General features: G+C 46.5%; 1 protein-coding gene across 4 annotated transcripts in view; it reads right to left on the reverse strand.

The window, feature by feature from the left end:
• The window catches only part of RAMP3 (receptor activity modifying protein 3), a 79,935-nt gene extending 60,656 nt beyond the window's left edge, over positions 1 to 19,279 (reverse strand). The window contains exons 1-3 of one of the 4 annotated variants that reach the window (XM_074869970.1): positions 19,106 to 19,279; positions 14,551 to 14,599; positions 11,490 to 14,002 (exon numbers count right to left, since the gene is read on the reverse strand). In XM_074869970.1, the coding sequence (XP_074726071.1) occupies positions 11,490 to 11,523 (34 nt within the window). In that variant the 5' untranslated portion in view covers positions 11,524 to 14,002; positions 14,551 to 14,599; positions 19,106 to 19,279. Of the gene's footprint in view, positions 1 to 11,489; positions 14,003 to 14,550; positions 14,600 to 17,476; positions 17,623 to 19,105 lie in introns of those variants that run through there. The other 3 variants (XM_074869978.1, XM_074869960.1, XM_074869988.1) reach the window with 3 other exon arrangements.
• Positions 19,280 to 22,387: the final 3,108 nt, after the last annotated feature.

Below are 22,387 nucleotides of genomic sequence, written 5' to 3' on the forward strand. Positions count from 1 at the left end.
TGTTGGGGGGGGGGGGGGGGGAGGGGGGCGCGAAGCATAAACATTTAACCAACACCATATACCTGTGCACACCATAAGTTAGGCTACTACTTTTAAAAGACAGCATTAGCCCCAAATATTTTTAACTTGTTCTGTCTTCTGCATGTGTCCCAACTGTTCCTCTATCAGAACAATCTCTTTATTTTTTGTCTGCTCTTCAGAACATTGCCATTCTAATTCTGAATAAAATAAATGCCTGCGATTCAGTTTGTGAGGAAAGCTCTGTTCGTGGGTTGAGACAGTAATTCCATCTCTTAAAGGAACACATTTCCTTTAACAGATTTCTTGTAACATTTCTTCCTCTCCTGGAAGAAATTAATTAAGAGATCAGAAAGATCATAGTTTTCTGAACAACATTTCTTACATTTGTCTGTTTTGCCGAATATGAGATCAGCATTTGAGTAGCATTGTGACAGTTTGTGAGATGGGCTCAGACTGCCTGAGCATGAAACTGTTCCTCGGGTGAACACTTCCATGGATTTACATTAAATCAGCCTGTGTAAGCAATGGACACAGATGTTTCCTGCAATGACAACATATAGGTTTACTTTTCTCCATTAATTTGTCCTGGAACCTAGCAAATATTAATTAATAGATAGAAGTTTTTCCATTAAACTTCAAAAGATACTGATCTTCCTTAATGAACTATAGAAAAATGTGCTGTCCGAACAGTAACTGAAAGACTCAAGCAAAGAAGCATTAATATTATCTAGAGATCATATTAATGGATTTGCTTAATCAAAGAAATCCTTTGAAAGGAATTATCTTGACCAAATAAGAGAAAGTAATTATTGGCCTGGAGGTTATATGGGTCATAACGGATAGGATGCCAAACTCTACCAGTGAGAGACACCTTGTGGTAGCAGCCTAAACTGTCACTCTTGCAGTCACCTGCAAAGAAACAGCAGAATAAATGATTTAGGATTACTAAATAATAGATTATAAAACCATTTCTTTTAATAATACATGTAACAACAGCACAGATCAGATGTAAATGTGGCAATTTCTGTTTCCAAAACGCTGCTCACAATTTTAAGCTCACAAATCAAAGCACTGATGTATTTTTTGTGCCTTCCTCTCCCCCTGCCAGAGATGACTGTCCATGCAGCTAGAGCTCTCGTTCTATCACATCTGCTATTAATTCAATTCACAATAACCACTTTTGCCATCAGTTCATGCACTTCCACCAGCTCATCACATTAGGAAAATCCTACTGCCTAAATTTTTTTCAAATTTCTTTTATTCATTTACAAGACCCTTTCAGAGCCCTCCCCTCCTCTGCCTTTTGCCAAAACCTTTGTACACTTACATGACCCCTAGACCTCTATAATCCCCAAACAAATAAAGGCTATGAAGGAAAACAAGGCTGTAAGAGTCTGTAAGAGCCACAAGGACTCACACCCACAGAGCTGACTGTGGCTTTGGTCAGATGTGGTATCATGATGTGCCCAAGCTGCATGATGAGGTCTCCTCACCTCCTCTGCCGTCTGTTCTACTCTGCTGCTCCCACCCAGGGGAGGCCATGCAGCAGACATGCCCAAAAAGGTGGCAGATTAAGACGGCCCCTCTCTGCAATTCAGAAAGCGGCTGGGCCCCAGCCAAATTGCTTGAAAGAAGTTCTGCCCTCAGCAGAGCAGAGATGCTGCCCCATGACCCTCTGTATCTGTTCAGGGATGCCTCCGAAATGGCAGGATCAGGTAGAGCTGCTGCCAGCTAGGTCATTTTTCTAATACAGCCAAAGGACAGTGAAGAAAATAGGGCATTTTGTTCTCTGGAGGGTTTCCTGATCATTCCCATGTGTGTTGGAAATAAGCAGTGATCGAGGGACTTTTCATTAAAGCATGTGGTGGCTGTAGCTCTGGGAAGGCAAGAACAAACACTGGTTTATATTTCTTCGAGATCTACCAGACCAGCTAGACATGCAGTCTCCTCCTTGCCTGGTTTTACCAAAGTGGGCTTAGCATAAATAGTTTAATCTTATGGAGGTGGAAGAATGACAGGTTAACCTGGATCATTTTCACAGAAACAGGCTCAGGGGCAAGTATATGTGCCTTTATAGTGGCAGCACCAATGGACTGAATTTCAGGCTTGACTGAAACCAGTCTGACAACAACTAAGATACATAGAAGAAAAAAAAAAAAACCCAAGACTTAAAGAATGTGGAAAGATTATTTAATTCTGAAAGCACTAAAAAGTAACTGAAATATTTATCTTATACATATCTCACTTAAATTGTTCCATTAAATATTTCTGAACATAAACAGCATCAAGGTAAAATGTAGTTTAGTAAAACCAGCTGCAAAGCATATGGTTGAGCAGCATGTTGCCTTTACTCTGCTGTCTTACATTCTACATGGTAGCGCTCCCAGGTAAGACCGTGTTAATGGTCTGACTTCAAATCCTGTGACTCATTTCACTTAATAGCTTGCAATAAATGTCCATCATCTTCCTGAACCCAAATGCTAAAACCTCATGTATTATTCCACCCACATTTCTTATCTTTACAGACAATAATACACTGAATATGTTTTTAAACTTTCAGCTCCCTCTACTGTGCAAACAGGTTTTTTAAAAAAGCTTAGTATTTTGTTATTCAAAACAATGTAGCACTGAAAATATTTAGACCAAAAATAATGTCAGAAAATACTCAAAGTTATTTTCTTGTTTGCCCACATTAAGCAGCTAGGCTTTGAGCTTGTTCTGTGCTGATATGCAGGAATCAGGCATCATGAACCTAATCGAATTAGCCTAGAGCATGACATCCCCATAGAGGAAGTGGCCAAGCCTCACTGTAGCCACTGCATACACCTTTAAAAGCTCAGTCAGATGAACTGGACATAAATACGAAAACAACTTCATGCAGTCATGCTGTGATGGGGCCACATCAATATGCTTCAATAGAAATGTTCTGTCTGTGAACAGCTGCCTCTATATACATCATCACAAAATATCAAACCACTGTAAAAAACAGCTCTAAAGACACTTTCATGGACACAAATTAATTAAGAAATGGGATTTTATTTTATGTTATTTTTCTGAACCTGTTTCAGAGCTGATGCTGACAAGCACTACCACAATGCACACATGTAGCCACGAGCAGGCAGATGCAATTCTTCAGTTTAGCTTGAAAAAACATCCCTTGAAGTCTGGCAAAGGAAATCCACAGAGCCACGGAAAGCAGCAGCAGAAATACAGGCCAAGCCATCCCCGTTTCCTGAGGAGTGAGAACTTGAAGAATGAGCATCATTCTTCACACAGAGTAGAAGAGGAGGTGTGGTACTGTGGGGTATTTTCCAGAGTATGACACAGATCAAAGCCAAACACACTTTTTGCCTTTCAAAACATTCTCTGCCACTGTGCTTCTTGGCCAGTGATGCATGAAAAGGGCTCTCACGCTTGCCCTGCTCTTGTATTGCACGCAGGGAGAGCTGGAAAGCGGCAGCTCTAGATGGTACAGCAAGCCTGGAGCCCTTCCAAGCACAGGCTGTTTTGCACAGGCAAGAACCCCTGGGGAAATGGAGCCAAGGGAAGCTCGCTCCTGATACAAACTGACGATGGGCAAGAGAGCCGAAGAGAGCCAGGGCACGAGTGGCACCTTGGAGGTGCAAGAGCCGCAAGCAAGAACCGAGCCAAAAAGGCCCAGAGGAGGCCTGACAAGGGGCTGTGCTCAATGCTACAGAGGACAAGGAGCAACCCCTGGGGGCCACACTTGAGGCCCGCCCTGGGAATCTAGAAAGCTTCCTCCCCCCAGATGTGGGGCACAAGGGCCACCTTCATGGAGCAGGAGCAGCAGGCACCTGGCCAAAATGGCCCAAAGGGACCCTGACAAGGGGCCGTGCTCAGTGCTGCAAAGGAAGGCAAAAAACCCCCGGGGACACTTGCTAGCCCACCCTGGGGGAAAAAAAGCCTTCCTCCCCGCAGCTGCAAGGCATGAGAGGCCATCTTTGTGGTGCGTGAGCAGCAGGCAGTAACGCAGCCAAAATGGACCAGAGGAGCCCTGACAAGTGGTCACGCTCAATGCTGCAGAGGAAGGCGAAAAACCCCCGGGGACCAGTGCCAATCTGCCCCGGGGGAAAATTCCTTCCTGACCCCAGCGCTGGCAATCGGCTACTCCCTGAGCATGTGAGCAAGACCTGCCTCCTCCTCCCACAGGCTGGTCACGCATCCCAGGAGATGCCCAAGCCCTATTCTCCCTCAAGCTGGAGCCACCTCAGGAGCTTCCAAGAGTGGCAAAAGGCCCCGGCCTGACCGACCTTGGGGGCAAGAATCCTTCCTGTGCCTGGCAGGGCACCACTGGGTGCTCCAAACTACTGGGACCCCCGGCAACATCTCTGCATCCCATTTCTTACAGCTGCTGCCCCTGGCTCCATGGAGGGCGAGGACGGTGAGGTCTGCAGTGCTCCTCAAGAAGGCATTCCCTTGGTCTTGCCACTGCTGTCCAGATGAAAAGACTTGACAGCCTCAGGCACCTCCAGCTCTTCCTGCTTCTTCTCTCCGGCACCCTTGTCCAGCCTCCTGCCTTCCGCCCTCAGCCCCTCCAAGTAATTCCACCAGCTCTCCAAGGACTTCCTCTCGGATGTTTACAGGCTGCCCCCAGGCCAGCTCTGGCAGCAGGACAGGGAGGATGCAGCCTTTTATACTTCCCCAGGGCACTGTGACTGCTGGGTGGTGTCGCTGTGGCACTGTGACATGGGGGTGACGGGGCCCCCCATGCACAGCCCCGCCTGCTGCCCCTTGGCCCAGCACCCGTCGGAGGAAGGCCTGTGGGGTGCTGGCCTAGAGGCAGTCTCTGCGTCCAGGGGGCCCAGGGGCTTTCCTTCCCTTGGGTGGCCGTGCACTGGGCACAGCTGCTGGGCGTCCCTGTGAAGTAACCTGGACATCCAGGCTATGTAAAGAAGGGCATTTATACACTACACCTTCGTGTGGTTGTGAGGAAGCCAGAGGTGAAATACAGGCTTTTGGTTCCCTCTGCATGAACTCTGCAGAGATGTAGAGAGCATGCAGGATTTCCTCACTGCTCCTTAGCATTTGCTACTACCCTGGTGTAGTAGGTGAGGTCATCCTCTTGGAAAGAAGTCCCGAATTGTTTTGTGTCCTTGACCATCTTTTTCCTTGCACTCAGTAGCTCTTTTCCTCCTTTGGCCTTCACCCTTGATATCCTTCTTGAAAGTGACAGCAGCCCTCTCAGCCTTTGTCTTGCTCCTTGTAGTTGTAGGAGTCTGGGCCACGCTGGAGGGAAGTTAGTGCAGGCAGAAGAATGCAAGGACGAAGACAAGGCCAGCAAAATAAGGCTGGCAAAAACACACAAGATAGCAGATAAGTGAGAAACATCTGTGGTCAGCAAAAGCACACAAGTCTGAGCAAAACAGGGTATGAGATAGGGAGTTTTTGGCAAGTTTTGGGCTTTACGTACTAATTGCAATTAACCAATGCAAATGCTTGTAGAGGCGCATGAACAGTGCGTGCAGATAACCTGTAGCCTATTAGAAGATAGATGAGCGCATGTACGGAACTTAGTAGAATATAAATGTAACCAGGATTGGGAAATAAACGGATGATCTGATCATCATATTGGTGTTGTGTCGTTCCTGTTCCCGCATGGAGAAGTAAGGACCCCGGCATTTTGGTGACCCTGACGTGGTCTGCTACCGACGTGATCAGGTGAACTGTCCGTTTGGAGCCGATGTGATTTACTATCGATGTGATTTACGATGTGATAGAATCGTCGCTGATTCTGATAGAATCGTCTGAACAGAAGCCAGAGGAAGGTGGGGGCTGTTGGCCGGCGTTACTGGAGGTAAGCCGGGCTGCCCAAGAGAGGCAGGAGCGGATCCGCGCTAAGCCGGGAAAGTAGGGGCTTAGATACCGACAGCATGGGGCTCGCTGCATCAGCGACAGAAAAGGCTGCAGTTCGAAGTTTGATGCAGCTCGCAGAGGAGACAGAGGTGGATCTCAAGGAAGGGGATTTAGCCACGCTGCTTCTCTGGTGTAGACGTAGGACATTAATCACTAATACTGATCAGTTGTATGATGAAGAAGTTTGGAAATCTATTGGGACTGATTTGTGGGCATCGATTCAAGCAGGGAACAAGGAAGCGAGAAAATTAGCACCTACTTATTGAAGTGTTCGATTGATAGTGGAAGCAATGAAAGGTCGGGCTTGTGTCACTGCTGCTGCTGCTCGCGTGATTGCTGCCGCTGAGTGGAAGGAGAGTGACAAGGAGAAGAAAGAGAAGGAGGAAGAGAACTTGTTATTTGATGGTGTGCCTGCGTCTTCTAAAGCTGTGTGTCCCGTGTCAGAAAGGAAATTTTGGGCAGGTCCTAGGATTGAGATCGAACCCTGGGTGCCGCCAACAATGCCTTCTGCCCCACCTTTGCCTGGTTCATCTCATCCTGATACTTTGTCAAATTCCATAGACCCAGTTAAAGTGCCGCTCCCTATGGATGTGGATGATGAGTCATCTCGAGCAGTCTATCCTAAACCTCATTCTGAACAGCTTGCTAGTCTGTTAAAAGAACAAGAGAAAGCAATGTCTGACCTTTTGGATGAAATGCAACGGCTAGATCGTGGGTCAGCCAAACAGGCTATTCCTGAGGTGTATAAAAAGGCTCATCAAGCCATAAGGGATGGTTTGAAAGCAGTTGAAGAGAGCATCTGTGGGCCAGAAGCTAGGAGTGCGCCTGGTGGGGAAAATAATTCTGAGAGACCCCCACAAGAGAGTCAGATTACTGAGGAGAAATTGAGAGAGAAGGAAAAAAGAGCCAGAGTTTGGGTAATGCAGTTGTTAGAGGACGGAGAGATGACTCCAGAAGAGGCGGATAATTATCTGAGAAGTAAATTTAGAAATGGGCTTACATCAAAGGAATAGAGAGCATACACAAAATATGAAGAGTTAGAGAGAAGGGAGGAGAAGTTAGTTCAACGACTCCATTAAAATGGGTTGCTGGATGGCTGCAGGGTAAAGACGAAAGAAAAGGACATGAAAACAATGCCGCTTCTTCGGCATCCAGTCCTCCCGTGCCTGATCCACCCCCCCCCTGCAGGACCCTAATTACACTGTGGGGCAGAGATGGAAGGGGTGATTGAACATGCAGTTATAGAAGGGCAGATGCTGCCACCTAGTGTCATTGCAATGCCAGTTGTCGTGCAAGGGAACCAGCGGGTGTGGCATCCAGTTGACTGGAAGACTGTGAGTCAGTTACAAAGAACAGTCATGGACTTTGGGTATGATAATAAACAAGTTATGACCGTGATACAATCTTTTTTTCACAATCAAGATTTAGTGCCGACTGATATCAGAGCACTTTTGGAGATTATTCTTCCCCCTACTGCTTTTATGATGTTTAAAGATAGATGGCAGGAAAAATGTGAGACAGCAATGGTAAACAACCTCCATCAGTTGAATGGACATGATCCTTTAAGATTTGCTACACTTGATCAACTTATGGGGACAGGACAATATTGTAATGGAGCAGCACAGGCAGCCTTGCACCCTCGTATAACACAACACTCTCAGGCACTGGCCTTAGAGGCGCTTCAAGAGCTGCCTCAAATTGGAAAACCGAGGCTGCCTTATCATCAAGTGAAGCAAAAGCCAGATGAGCCATATATGCAATTTATTGATCGATTGAAAGAGGCACTGGATACTGCACCTAATCTTACACCTGATGCTAAAACAGCGGTGGGGAAAGATCTGGCATATCAAAATGCAAATCAAAGATGCCAACAAGTGATTGCCAGTCTCCCACGAGGTGCTAGCTTGACACAGATGGTTGAGGCATGTTCACGAATGCCACCATTATTGGAGGAGCAAGAAAAGGCTACTATCCACGCAAGAGCTCTTGCTGCAGCTTTAAGATCTGTTACAAGTCAGGGAAAAGGAGATCTTGGACTTAAAAATGCTAGGAAAAAGGAAGGATGTTTTTCATGTGGTAAACCTGATCATTTTAAGCGACAATGTCCTCAGGCAAAGAAAGCTACCATAACAGCGCCATTTGCCGGTACCTGTAACCGATGTGATAAATTTGGGCATAAGGCCAGCGAGTGTCGATCAAAATTCAAGAAAGACAGGAGCCCCTTGCCGGGAAACTCCTCGCAGAGCACCTTTCTGGGGAGCGCCAAGACACTCAAATTCCCCCAAGTAGCGGCTGCCTTGACGAGCTCTCAGCAGCCACCAGAAGAAGTGCAGGCCTCAATTTGGCCATGGGAGTCGACATCACAATAGTAGATGATTCAGTGCATGTAGTTCCTTCTGCAGTTACAGGACCATTAGGACATGGACTTAGTGCATTATTGATAGGACGATCCTCGGCATCAAAGCAAGGAATTATGATTATTCCTGGATTAATTGATTCTGATTATACTGGACAAATTGGGATAATGGTGAGAATTCTAAACCCTCCAGCCACATTGCATAAAGGTGACCGTATTGCTCAATTAATTCCGTTTCAAGCACATTAAGAGTCAAGATCGCGAAAGAGGCGATCAAGGATTTGGGTCTACTGGACCAGTGACTGTTGCCTTTTCACAATTGATCACCAACAATAAGCCTATGAGAATAGTCACAATACTTGGGAATGATGGAGTTAAGATCCGCTCTGAACAGGTCATGCTTGACACTGGAGCTGATGTCACCATTATACCATATGCTGCATGGCCATCTTCTTGGCCTTTGATTATGGCATCCAACATGCTTGTAGGAATTGGAGGAGCATCCCCTACACAGCAAAGTACACATTTTGTTACCATTATAGATGACAAAGAAGGTCTCAGAGCACAAGTGAAACCATATGTACTGCATATGACACTCTGGTTATTAGGGCGAGATGTCTTGTCTCAGTGGGGATGTGTATTACAAACACCTTTTTAGGGGCAGCCATTGTAGCGAGCGACCCCCATCCTGTTTTAAAACTGAGCTGGTTAACTGATACTCCTGTATGGGTGGAGCAATGGCCGCTACCAACTGAGAAGCTCGCTCATTTAAGGGATCTCGTGCAAGAACAATTGAATGCTGGACACCTTGTCCCTTCTACCAGTCCGTGGAATACACCTGTGTTTACCATCGAAAGGAAGTCTGGAAAATGGAAACTGTTACAAGATCTGCGAGCAGTTAATGCAGTTCTGCAGGACATGGGAGCACTTCAGCCAGGATTACCCAATCCATCCATGCTCCCTCAGGGCTGGGACATTGTGGTTATTGATTTGAAAGATTGTTTTTTTACAATACCTTTACATCTGGAGGATTATGAAAAATTTGCCTTCTCTGTCCCTTCCACAAATAGAGAAAAACCTTCTGAGAGATATCATTGGGTAGTGTTACCACAGGGCATGAAAAATTCTCCCACAGTATGTCAATGGTATGTGGATTTAGCTCTATGACCCTTTCGAGAACATCGTATCGACTGTATTTTGTATCACTATATGGATGGTTTGTTGCTTTGCCAAAAAACACCCATCTCTGAAGAACTGATTCAAGAACTGATAGAAGCTCTAAATATAATGGGACTCATTGTGGCCCCTGAAAAGGTACAACAGACTGAGCCATGGAAATACCTAGGGATGACTTTAACTGAATCTACTGTTAGGCCACAGAAGCTATCAATGGTACAGAAAGTGGAAACATTAAATGATCTACAGAAATTGGTGGGAGATATTCAGTGGATCTGCAGTATTTGTGGCATTACTAACACAGATTTACAGCCTTTATTTAAGTTGTTGCAAGGAAATTGTAATCCTCAAGAACCTAGGTCTCTAACAGTGTCAGCTAAACACGTCCTGGATAATATTTCCCTGAAATTGAGTGTTAATTCTGCAGCTCGTATTGACCCTGTTCAAGCATGACAATTGTTTGTATATAATACAGAATCAGAAGTATCAGCTTTTTTAGGACAATGGTGTGAACAACAGTCTAATCCCCTCAGAATTATTGAATGGTTATTTTTATCGGCCAGAGGACATAAAACAATAACATCACATGTGGATGCGATAGCAAGTATTATTCGAAAAGGTGTTCAGCAAGCAATATCTATTGCTGGAAAGGAACCGGATTGAGTAGTTGTGCCGTATGCACTGGACCTAATTCAGGCTATGTGTGAATCATCTATGTCCTTCTCACTGGCTGTGATGAACAAATCCTATCAAATTGACAACCATTATCCAAAGCATCCACTATTTAAAACTGCTTTAACAATCAATTGCTGTCCCTGTCATTAGTTGACAACCTTTACAGGCTTTAACAGCATTTACAGATGCCAGCAGCAAGACCAAAACGGCAGGATTTGTTTGGAAGGAGAATGGAATATGGCAATCAGAATGCTTTGTTTGCAATACATCTGTACAGATTTTGGAACTTAAAGCAGTGATTGCTGTGCTTAACCGCTGGAACATTCAAGATTTAAACATTGTGACTGATTCTTTGTATGTGGCAGGTGTAGTACAAGGAATCGAAAGGGCCTTGTTAGGACATGTAAACAATCCCACCCTTTCTCAGGCTTTTGTCAACTTACGAAATACTGATAATCATCGTATGCATCGGGTTTTTATCATGCATATAAAGAGCCATACTAGGCTCCCTGGAGGTCTTGTAGAAGTCAACGCTCGAGCTGATCAGTTGGTTGCCACTTTAGCAGACACGGATAACATTGTTCAAGAAGCCTATAAATCTCGTGCCTTTTTTCACCAGTCTGCAACTGCATTATGCAAGCAATTTAACATCCCTAAGACCCAAGCATGGGCGATAGTGGCTGCTTGTCCAGACTGTGCCACCCTCACACCGCTACTGGTGCGAATCCTCGTGGCTTACAGCCACGGGAAGTTTGGCAAACTGATATCACTGTATTTCCGCCTTTTGGGCGTCTTCGCTACTTACATGTGTCAGTGGATACCTGTTCCTCATTTACATGGGCCTCTGCTCATGCTTCTGCCTCGGCAGTAGCAGCTCGTCAACACTGGACGCAAGCGATTGCGGTTATGGGGTGTCCAAAGAAAATTAAAACTGATAATGGTCCCACATATCGGGCAGCCTCCACCACTGCCTTTTTACAACATTGGGGAATTCAGCTTCTCCACGAAGTACCACACAACAAGCAATCGTTGAGCGCGCCCATCGTATATTGAAAAATCACCTTATTATTTTGAAAAAACAGGGGGAGACAGGGGGTTCCCCTCATGAGATATTGGCAAAAACATTATTTGTTTTAAATTGGCTTAATATACGTGGAGGGCAAGATGAACCGCCTGCGCAAATACATATGCAAACAAAAAGCATGATTATTCTTTTCAAAAAATTCAAGTGCAATTGTATTCCCCTCAATCTGGGCAATGGGAGGGACCTATGCAGTTGTTAACCTGGGGAAGGGGTTATGCTTGTGTTTCTACAGGTAGTGATTCACCCAAGTGGGTCCCCACAAAGTGGGTGAAACCATGGATCGCAAAGAATGATGACACCAACCCTGTGTCCCGAGGCACTTCAGAGACACCAACATCGATTGAACTTGGTCCTGACGCCGTTGTTAACGGCACTACATCCAGCAAACAGTGAAGTTCTTTGTCTTTTACCGAATCTGCAGTCATTTTATGCGGCTATTCGAACACAGCCGCTCACCATAAAACAGCTTGAAGAACATGACACAGCTTGTACGGAACATGGTCTAAACTGTCGACCTTGGGTTTTTATACATTATGCATGGTGTGACAGGGGAACTTGGAGAGTCATGCGTGCGCATGATCGGGAAAGTGTGTATAAATGTCACTTGTGTGCTGACCGGATTATCTTTTACACCGAAGAAGACTGGTTGTCTGATTTTATAGGTAGGTCAGTATATCAGCGATTAGCTGTAGGTACAGAAGGACAGATTAGAGTTTTTAGAGAACAACAGCAGTTTTCTAGGGCTTTAAGCCTAATTGAAGATCTTGGGCAAAGAGTTTTAGCAGAAATTAGTTTTGAGCTTTGTAAACGCTTAGCTTTGCAATGTATTAGGCAAAATAATAAGGTAGTAGATAGGAGCTGTGGTGTTGGAATATACATTCCTCGAAGTTGGCAGGTGCACAAGGATAACTGGAAAAGAGAGGTAAAACGATGGCGATGTGTCAAACATGGGCGATGTTTATTTTGATTTGTTTTATAGCAGGTAGTGAAGGGATTTTCAACATTACACCCAGAACAAATATTTGGGTAACGTGGACAAATACAGCTGGGATGTCAGATTTTTGTTTGAGTTTGTAACAGGTGGATAATCCTTTTCAAACCTGTTTGATTGGCATTCCATTGCAGGAAAATGAAACTGACTTTGATGGGTACTGGAAACAACAGAGGGTGGACCTGACTAGTAGCAAAAGTGAAACTTGTTTAAGTCCAAATGGCATCTATGTTTGGCCCACTATGCGTAGTGCAGCCTGGCAGAAGAAAGTCATCGAAAATTTAAATCAATCAGCTCATTTACGTTTGCAGGAGCTGGACTTGCTAGCTAGCATTGTGCCTTTCGAGTATGTTGATGTTACTGCAACTAATATGCAGGACTGTAATGATACAGATCCTCAACTCCAGCCAGTGAATGGCACAGGAGTGGTTTGGTTCGATGGCCCATGGTATGTTTGGTTGGCACAGAGTGGACTACAAGGCTTGTTTATAGGTTGTCAAAATGTAACAGGGCATTCTCCTTGGAATGATTTGAAAACAGGAGGGTTTACCGTAAACACCAAAGGAGGTTTTAAACTTCCACCCGGAGTGTTTCTGATTTGTGGAGATAGAGCATGGCCTGGTATTCCTGTACGACCTGTTGGTGGTCCATGCTACCTTGGGCGGCTAACATTGTTTACTCCGCACATGAGAGAGTTATTGAATGCCAGTAGGAGACATGAGTCAAGATCACGCAGATCTGTTCGAACCTTTGACGACACCTGCAACAACAACGTACAGCTACCTTCATTAGCCACTGTTATAGCTACTTCTTTCTTCTTTCCACAAGGAATGGCTGCCATAAACGCAAAAATATATACGTAGATTAGCATGTTGGAGGGAAAAGCCGTTTAATCTAACTTCGCAAATGCTGAGTGCACTGCTTACTGATGTTGATAGTGTTAGGCATGCTACTTTGCAAAATTGTGCTGCTGTAGATTTTTATTATTGGCACATGGGCATAGATGTGAAGATTTTGAAGGAATGTGTTGCTTTAATTTGTCTGACCATTTGCAGAGCATACACCAATGATTAGCGAATATGCAAGATAACATGAAGCATATTACAGAGGGACATGGTCCTTTTTCAGATTGGCTCGTTGGTCTCGGACTGAGAGGTTGGTTACAAACATTGGTCAAAGGAGCATTGATGGTATTGATAGTATTGCTGCTTTTGATGTTGATTCTTCCTTGCTTGTTCCAATGTTTGCAGCAGATGCTGCAAAGTTTGGCTGAGCAAATAAATAAAAAAAAGGGGGAAAAGCGGGGGTGGGGGGGGGAGATGTAGGAGTCTGGGCCGTGCTGGAGGGAAGTTAGTGCAGGCAGAAGAATGCAAGGACGAAGACAAGGCCAGCAAAATAAGGCTGGCAAAAACACACAAGATAGCAGATAAGTGAGAAACATCTGTGGTCAGCAAAAGCACACAAGTCTGAGCAAAACAGGGTATGAGATAAGGGAGTTTTTGGCAAGTTTTGGGCTTTACGTACTAATTGCAATTAACCAATGCAGATGCTTGTAGAGGCGCATGAACAGTGCGTGCAGATAACCTGTAGCCTATTAGAAGATAGATGAGCGCGTGTACGGAACTTAGTAGAATATAAATGTAATCAAGATTGGGAAATAAACGGACGATCTGATCATCATATTGGTGTTGTGTCGTTCCTGTTCCCGCATGGAGAAGTAAGGACCCCGGCATCTAGTCATCATCTTCTGTAGCCCTCCATGCCCCTGATGAACTGCTCAGTCTTTTTCTGCCTTCATCCCAGATGGAATTTACCTTTCTTGAACCTGAGGAATGAGAAAGGTCTCTTAGTGGTACAGGTCAGTTCTCATCAGGGCTTTGCACAATACGCCCTTCCTATGTAAAGGATTGTAGTACTTCAGAAATCTGAGTTTGTTACAGAGGGTGTTTAGAAATTTGCTGGTGTTTATTAATATTAGTAAGTGTCTAGGGGTTTATCTGTTGCATTACTACTATTGATCTTGAACGCAACACTTTACTGACTGCTGCTTCATTTCATGTTGTTGATAGATCAATATAGTGTTTGGATTCCAATTTGCCTTAAGCCTTGTGGACTGAGCAGGTTTTCCCTGCAACACTGAGGAAAAACAAGTAACTGGCTCAGTTGTGCAGATCAGTTTAAAAAAACCTCAGCTCAATACCACTCAAGGAGACGGTACTGTATAGAGGGTAGAGATTGAGAGCTTGACAACAAATCATCCCAGCAAGGTTGTTCACATCCTTGAAATGCAGAAGGACTGTTGGACTCTCTCCCGTAAGGCTTATTTCTAGGGTGGTCTATCAGGGTCAAAGGGAAAGCCACCAAGTTTCTTACCAGAGATGTTGCTGTAGACTGCAGAAGACAGCCCCAGCTGGGTTCCTATCTGAAATGAGGAAACGTTTGTGTCTGTCTGATCAGACTGTCCTTTGAGGCAATACACCGTTATTCACGTTGAAAACAACAGCCGAAAATGCTACTGCCTCTGCCCACTTGTACAAAACAAGCACGATCACCTCTTAGAAACAACCAGGAAAAAGTAATACACACACACAAGCACACACATGTCTATACATATACTTATGCCTATACCTAGTTTGTTACTTGTGCTGCGTGTATCAGCTGGGCTATTGACCTTATCACCTTTTGAGAGGAACATGTCCTAATTCCTATGAGGCATTTCAAAGGTGTTGCCCTGTGGTCCTGATACATCAGCAGCCCCTGTCACTTCTCTGTTGCTCAAAACTCCACCCCCTTTCCCCACTAAATCTATTTTAAAGCTCTCCATGTAAGTCTGGCCAGCTTGTTGGCGAAGACCTTCCTTGCCCCACTTGGTTAGGTGAACCCCATCAGCTCCCAACAGACCTGTCTTGTTAAAGATAGATCCATAATCACAGAAGCCAAAACCTTGAGCACGGCACCAGCCACACAGCCAGGCATTCATCTCCTGTTCAATTTGTCTCCTACTTCCTAAACCCCTTCCTCTGACTGTGAGGCTAAAGAACACCACCTGTGCTCTAGATCCTTTTAACATTGCTTTGAGGAACATACAGTTTCTTTTGATGGTTCTAAGTTGCCTTGTTGCAGTATCATTAGACTCTATGTGGAATAGTAGGAGTGGATGATGATCTGTAGGGGCCACCAGGCTCGGCAGCCTCTCAGTGATATTACAAATGAGAGCTCCTGGAAGGCAGAAAACTTCCCTGTAGAACTTGTCTGGACAGCAAATGGGTGCTTTGGTGCCTCTCAGTAAGGAACCTCCAATTACTAATACTTTACATGCTTTTCTGGTGGCACTAGTTCTAATATGGGTGGGTGGATCAACTTCGCAGGGTAGACTTCTGGATCCTGTCGTTACTCACATGCTCTTCATTCTCTAACCCCAGAGTGTTGTATCTGTTATGTAGGGGCACTTTAAAGGGGAAGTGGGAAGATTCTTCCTTCTGCCCCGAGCAGAGACAAGGGTCCCTTCTCCTTCATCTCGTCAGTTACTTGTGCCAGTCAGCTCAAGGTTGAATTCAGCCTAACCTCCCCCTTGTGCAGCCCTAAGGCAGGGCTGTCCCTCAGACTGGGACAGTGCACAATATCAGGTATCAATCTCCCACTCACGTTCTTGGATACTGTGCTGCCTTCTGAGCTCGTCTTGTAAAACATAGCTACTTTTTTGAAGAGTTCTTCTAGCTGGACACAGTGGCAGCTATGTCCTCCACCGCTGCCTTCAGGTGCTAGGGGGACTTCCAGGTGCTGGAGCTCCATGAAGCCTAGGGCCTGGACAGCTATATCAGTCTTAGGAGGTCTGTCTGGCTTGAAACACCAGCATACATAGCTTGCAGTGCTTCTGTTTGGGTTTCAGCCTCAGCCTTGCAGTTGTGGCAGACTGAGACCATTTTCTTTCAGCAGGTCACAGTCTCCTTGCAGTCCCCACAAAAAATGGCCCGCTTACAAAATGGTAGTTCTTTTGAAAGATACCGTCCTTCTAATTCTAATTCCTTGGAGACCTCAAGCTTCCAGGTTGGCTTGCACAGCCACCAGCTAGCCAGAGTGACCATCAGGGCTGCAGCCCAAGCTTGCAGGTGAGCAGAGCAGACAGCAGCTCAGCAACTGGCAGAGTGGGCCACCCTTCTTGCACACCCTTCCACGCAAATTGATGATGCCATGCCCTCCTCATGGCACTCCTAGGGGCCAGTTACATTTAGCTTTCCACAGTTCGAACTGGCCGTGGTGTTAAAGGATTTCACCAGACTGTGGGTATCTCTAGGCTTGCTTTATTAACAACTCAGAGTTCGTCCATCACCTCAGTAAGTGGCCACAGCTAACAAAAAGCACCCTCTATATATATGATATAACATACAATACAAAGAGTCTTTGGTGATTTTCCAGGAACTTTCAGCTCTTAATTCATCATCAATTTCAAAAGCCCATTGTATTCCACAGTTTCGGCTAGTTCTTATTGTACCGTTCTAATTCCTCTTCGGACACCACTGTTCACTGATGCAGTCTTTGGTCATCATAGTTACTTATCTTCTGAACAATCTTCATCATAATTCACTTTTAGACTTCTGAGAAAAGACTCAAAATGTTCTATTTAACATATACTTAATCTATGTCTAGCTTTTCATTATCTAGCTTTTCTAAGTTGCTTAAACTGTCAGTATTGTTCCTAGATCACCTGTGCATAGTACATTGAACTGTCAATATTGTTCCTAGAGCACCTGTGCTCTATTAATTAAATTTTAATTATTAATTATTATTAATTATTCCTGCTATTAATAATAGCCTAAGAGAAAAGAGTTTTCTAAAGCTTGTTCCTTTTACAGTGGGGACCACCAGCACCCCCAAACTCTCACCTGCCCCTCTTGCAAGACCTGTTGCCTGCTAGCTGGTCCCTCCACACACACAGCCCAAGGGTGCTTGGGGCCCAGAAACCTCCTAAGGCTCGCACTCCTCTCAGCATGAGGAAACAACTGCAGCTGCTGTCAGTGTCAGCTTCCTGCAGTTTGAACTGCCAATACAAGTCTACCACATTTTACACTGATACTGCGTGCAGCCACACACCAGGAGGTCCTTTTGCTTACTTAACAACCAAATGGTGTGGTGCATGGATCACTCTACCATTTTTGTCCTCATACCCTTTGGTCCATCGCTTGGTAGAGAAATCCCAGCTGACTACATCCTAATATTCACCGGGCTAAGTAAGTACACAACCGCTATGACTCCATTGCCCAGTACAGATACTATGCCCTAACTTCCCAACTGTGCATACTTGGCTCTCCAGCATGTCCTCCTGTACTTGGGCTTCCAAGTTTACCCAAGCTCAACCGGTTCTTCAAACATCCTGGTTTTGCTTGCAATTGTCTTGTTTTCTTTCGGTCATTTTCTAGGGCATCCAGGTGTCCAGATTTTCCAGTTGTGCTCACATTTCCCTTGTTCTTCTTTAGCTCACTTTCTGAGGTCTCTCCCTGTATCTGGGCTTCCAATCTATCCAAGCGCAACTGGGTCTTCGGATTTTCCAGTCGTGCTTATAATTCCCCTGTTCTCTTTCATCCACCTTCTAGGGTCTCCCCCTGTTGCTGGAGGCAAGTTAAAAATAACCAGATACTACTTCGATCTCATTGCCCTCTGCCTCATCCTACTTCTTGCTTCTCTGACCATTGCTTAATGTTCTCAGGGGTGAGACACTGGGGTAATTCCTTCTCAGATTCCCAAAACCCGGGGGGGGGGGGGGGGGGGCAGTGGGGGTGTCAGCTGGTATAAACACTGTGTGACTGGCTCCCACAGCTGTGTGCAGGGCCACCCTGCAACTCATTTTACCTTTTCCTGCTCTCCACTATCCCTCGTGCAAAACGGCATTTCCTATCAGAGGCCCATGGGTTGTACAATGAGGCAGTAGGAGGCCCAGGGATGCATGAGTCCTAAGTACTTGGAGCCCCCAGAGAGGACAGAAAGGCACTCAAGAGGCCCATGTTGCACCCAGAAGCACACCTGGAAATCCCTGAGGGACACAGAAAGGCACCTGACATGCCATGAACAAAATACACACTGGCAGAAAACATTATCTCTCAAAAGCAGTTTGCAGTGGCTGTGGGTTTTGTAGGTTTCACCACCTGCAATCACATGAGCAGATGGACTAGTCTCTCCCTCTGTCACACACACAGACACAATGAATTATTTAGTTGAGGCACAGTTGAAAACCCACCACTGATACCAAGCCACGTGCTCACTTCTACAGAGCTGAAACTCACCCTGGTGATGGGTCAAAGCAGCTCCACTAACCCGCGAAGCTGCGGGTCACCAATGCCACCTTCGTTTACACGGCGTATGAACCAATCTCCCCGTGCAACCCCGTACCCCCGCTCCCCCTGCCCCCCATCCCTCCCCGGCTCTGCTCCCTGACCCGCGGCAGTAATGCCCCAACCCTCAGGCCGGGGGAAGGCGGGCGGGGTGCCAAGGACACGCCGCCTCTCCGGCCACCCCGGGAAGCGGCCCCGCTCCCACCACCCTCCCTGTGCTTTCACGCCTTTCTCCAGCACGGATAAGCCCCGCTTAGGAAACACCACCCGGCACGCTCGCACATTTACCACAGAACTTCGTCCTCGCCCTGACGAAAATCATCATTAGGCTAAAACCAGACCAACCGAGCCCCGCCGCCTGACGCCAGTCTCGCCCTCCCTCAGCCCCAAGGCGGACGGCGGTGCGCGGGGGGGGGCGGGTCGGCAGCCCGCCGTGAATCAGCCGGGCACAAAGGAACACGGCCCGCCGCTGCTCCCCGCCCCGTTCCCCTGGGGCCACCGGAGCCCACCGGAGCCGCGCCGGGAAAGCCGGCGACCGAGGACCTGCACCACATCTGCCCGGGGCCCGCTGCCGGAGACCCGGCCCCCCTCCTCCCACTCACCTGCTGAGAGAACGGCGGTTACCAGCGCTCAGACAGGGCAGGCCAGGCTGGGCCGAAGCGAGCGGCAGCGGCTCCCTCCCACACCCTGCGAGAGGCGGGCTCGGCCCCGCTACCCCGCGGTCTGCCGGCAGCAGCGGGGCGCGCCCCGGCCGGGGCTGGGGGCGAGGCACCCGGCTCGGCCCCTGTGGGCGGGGCGGAGGCGGCAGGGAGACTGGCACCGATAGGCGGGGAGGAGCGGGCTGGGCTGTGTGATTGGCGGGGAGGAGAGGGCTGAGCTATTTGATTGGTGGAGAGGAGAGGCGAGGGCTGGGCTGGGCTGTGTGATTGGCGGGGAGCCCGGGGCAGGGCCGAAGGGAGCCTCTGCGGGAGCTGAGGGGGAAGTCGGGGCGGGCAGTGGGCGGCAGGCTGAGTGCCGGAGTCACCGGGAAGCGCAGTCTGCATGGTCTCACAGTCGTCTCGGGGAAGGAGGGCCCAAGCCTTGCGAGGAGGGGCCCCGGGGGTGTAAATGTGTGTAGGGAAAGGTGCACCTTGGGACCTCTTTGGTGGTGCTGTGAGGGGACTGCCAAGGAAGATGGAGATCTGCAAACAGCTTTCAGGCCTAGCCCTTTCTGTGTGGGAGCCCTAGGCCATGGCTCTCCCTTCAGTTCCTGGGCTCTGGCAAGGTTAAGGGTTAGGTGTTAGAGCAAGTGCAGAACGGCCCTGTTGGTGGCGCTGTTGGTGGGGCTGTGAGCGGGGCTTCAAACAAAGGTGAGGGCCACCAACAGCTCTCCCGTGTGGAAACCTTTGGTGGAGGTTTTCTCTTTTGGACCTGGGCTCTGGCTAGAGTGAGACAGTAGGTGAGGGAGATCCTTAGGAGGCAGCACAAGTGCAGAGCCCCCATGTTGGTTGGACTGTGTAGGAGCTGCCAAGGAAAGGTGCGGGCAAGCAACAGCTTTCAGGCCTGGAACCTTCTGTGTGAGTGCAGTCGCTTGACAAAATTAATTTTGGAGCTGATCTCTACCTAGACTGAGAAGGAGTGAGAGGACAGCTAGATGGCTAAGCAAGCGCAGAGCCCCAGTTTTGGTCTGGCTCGGCAAGGATAGCCAGGAGATGGTTAAGGCCAGCAAGAACATACAGTTCTGGCACCTTCCGTCTGGGAGCAGTCACTGGATGTTTCAATTTCAGAGCTGAGCTCTCGCTAAGGCAGAGGATGTTTAGAACACCAGGTGGCTAAGCGATCGCACAGTCCCGGTGTTGATGGGCCTGTGAAAGGATAGCCAAGGGAAGGTCAGGGCTATCAGCAGCTTTCAGCCCAGGCCACTTCTGTGTCAAAGTCCTAGGTGGTGAGTTTACGTTTTGTTGCTGGCTCTTACAAGTGTGAGTTTTAAGAGGTGGAGCAAGTGCAGAGCCCCAGTGTTGGTGGGCTTGTCAAAGGATAGCCAAGGGAAGGTAAGAGCCAGCAACAGCTTTCAGTCCTGGCACCTTTTGTGTGGGATTCCTAGGTGGTGAGTTTAGATGTTGCTGGGCATGGCAAGAGTAAGTGTTAGGTGGCTAAGCAAGTGCAGAGCCCCAGTTTTGGTAGGGCTGTGAACAGGCTGCAAAGGGATGGTGAGGGCCAGCAACAACAAATTTACAAATTTAGACAGACCTTTACTATCGGTCTAAATATTTTTAAAAGTAGGGTACAACAGTAAACAAATAGTTTGATATTTGGTAGAAGCTTCAGATTCCATCGACTCGTATTTCAGTGTCAACTAGGATAGGATAGGATAGGATAGGATAGGATAGGATAGGATAGGATAGGATAGGATAGGACAGGATGGTTCAATTGGAAGGGATCTGCAACAGTCCAACTGTCTGACCACTTAAGGGCTGACCAAAAGTTAAAACTTGTTATTAAGGGCAGTGTCCAAATGGATCTTAAACACTGACAGAAAGACTACAGATGCAGAAGTAGTAATTGGGATTATGAAACAAAAGAAACTTGTTCCAAGGAATTTCTTCCAGAAATATATTTTGAAACAGTTTATGAAGAGAAAGTCATTATCTAAGATGTCCTTATAAAAATCTTATGTTCTTGCAAGAGTATCTCAAAACAGCAGCAAGCAAAAGCTAAAGACATTAATATAAAACTGAGTTCTAAGATAGCCCCTCTTTCAGTGTACAGAATTCTTGATTATTAAGTGGCAATCTTCATAAAATCTACTTTATTTAGGTCTTTGTTACAGTTATAAGATCTTCTCTATTGTCGGTAACACCTCATCCCTTAACTAGAGATGGCAAGGGCAATAAAATCAGAGAAGGGATGTACTTGTCCAGTCCTTAGAACCTTTGGCCGACAAGTATTCAAACAGTTATCTGTCCCTCAGTGTTATGAAATCAAGCAGTTCTTCCCATGCTGTGGTTTCCTTGGTACAGTTTCTCATTTAAGTCATCCAAGGCAGGCATGCTGCCACTAGGGATGCTTTTTCAGGTTGGGTCTGTTGCGTTTGGAGGCATTTTATAAAGTAGGGGAAAGAGAAAGTTGGTGCACTTCATTAAGCGCACACTCTACATTGCCAAGGAGTTTGGGAATCTGAGCATTATGGGCAAATAAAGAGCTTGTACACACCTTAACAAAAAGTGGAGCTGTGTATTCTTACTATCATTGACTGTGCAGCGTGACACTGGCTAGCTGGGTTGCTTTGCAATCTAACATTCAAGCCAGAATGCAGTACTATCTATCTCAGCTTTGCCATGTTTAGATCCTTTCACAGATCAGCAAAACGGATGCTGGAACACTACTAGCGTTCAGCATTTCAGTGTATAAATCTGGTATTTTATGATATGTAAAGTACATAGCTAGTATACAAAGTTTTTGTAGTCTCCACTAGCTCATCAGCTCCTAATTTCACAAGTGCTTGATTCACTACAGAAAAACCTAACCACTTTATATATGACCTTTTTAAAGAGGTCTGTCTTGCTCTAGAAGAAACCTTTATTTAGGACAATTCATTTTGCAGGCTTTAGAAAGATATCTGAGGTGTAGGGAGGCAAGCAAAGTAGTTAGAGAAAGGTGTGATTAATTTTCATGGATTTCACTGCAGAAAGGGAAAGAAAGCATAGTTATGTATCCGATATAGTTCAGGAATCACTTCAGTGATGAATCTAACACAGATCTTCTTCCACTGATACTTCTGGGTGTTCTATTTGTGCTGTGCAGTGTGTTTCTACAGCAGACCTACCTGTGTTACAGCATGAGACTTTACAATCATCCCATACGTGATGCTCCCTAACACATCCGTGTCTCATACATTTTGTAGC

Source organism: Strix uralensis, chromosome 1 (genome assembly GCF_047716275.1).
Source record: "Strix uralensis isolate ZFMK-TIS-50842 chromosome 1, bStrUra1, whole genome shotgun sequence".
Lineage (NCBI taxonomy): Eukaryota > Metazoa > Chordata > Aves > Strigiformes > Strigidae > Strix > Strix uralensis.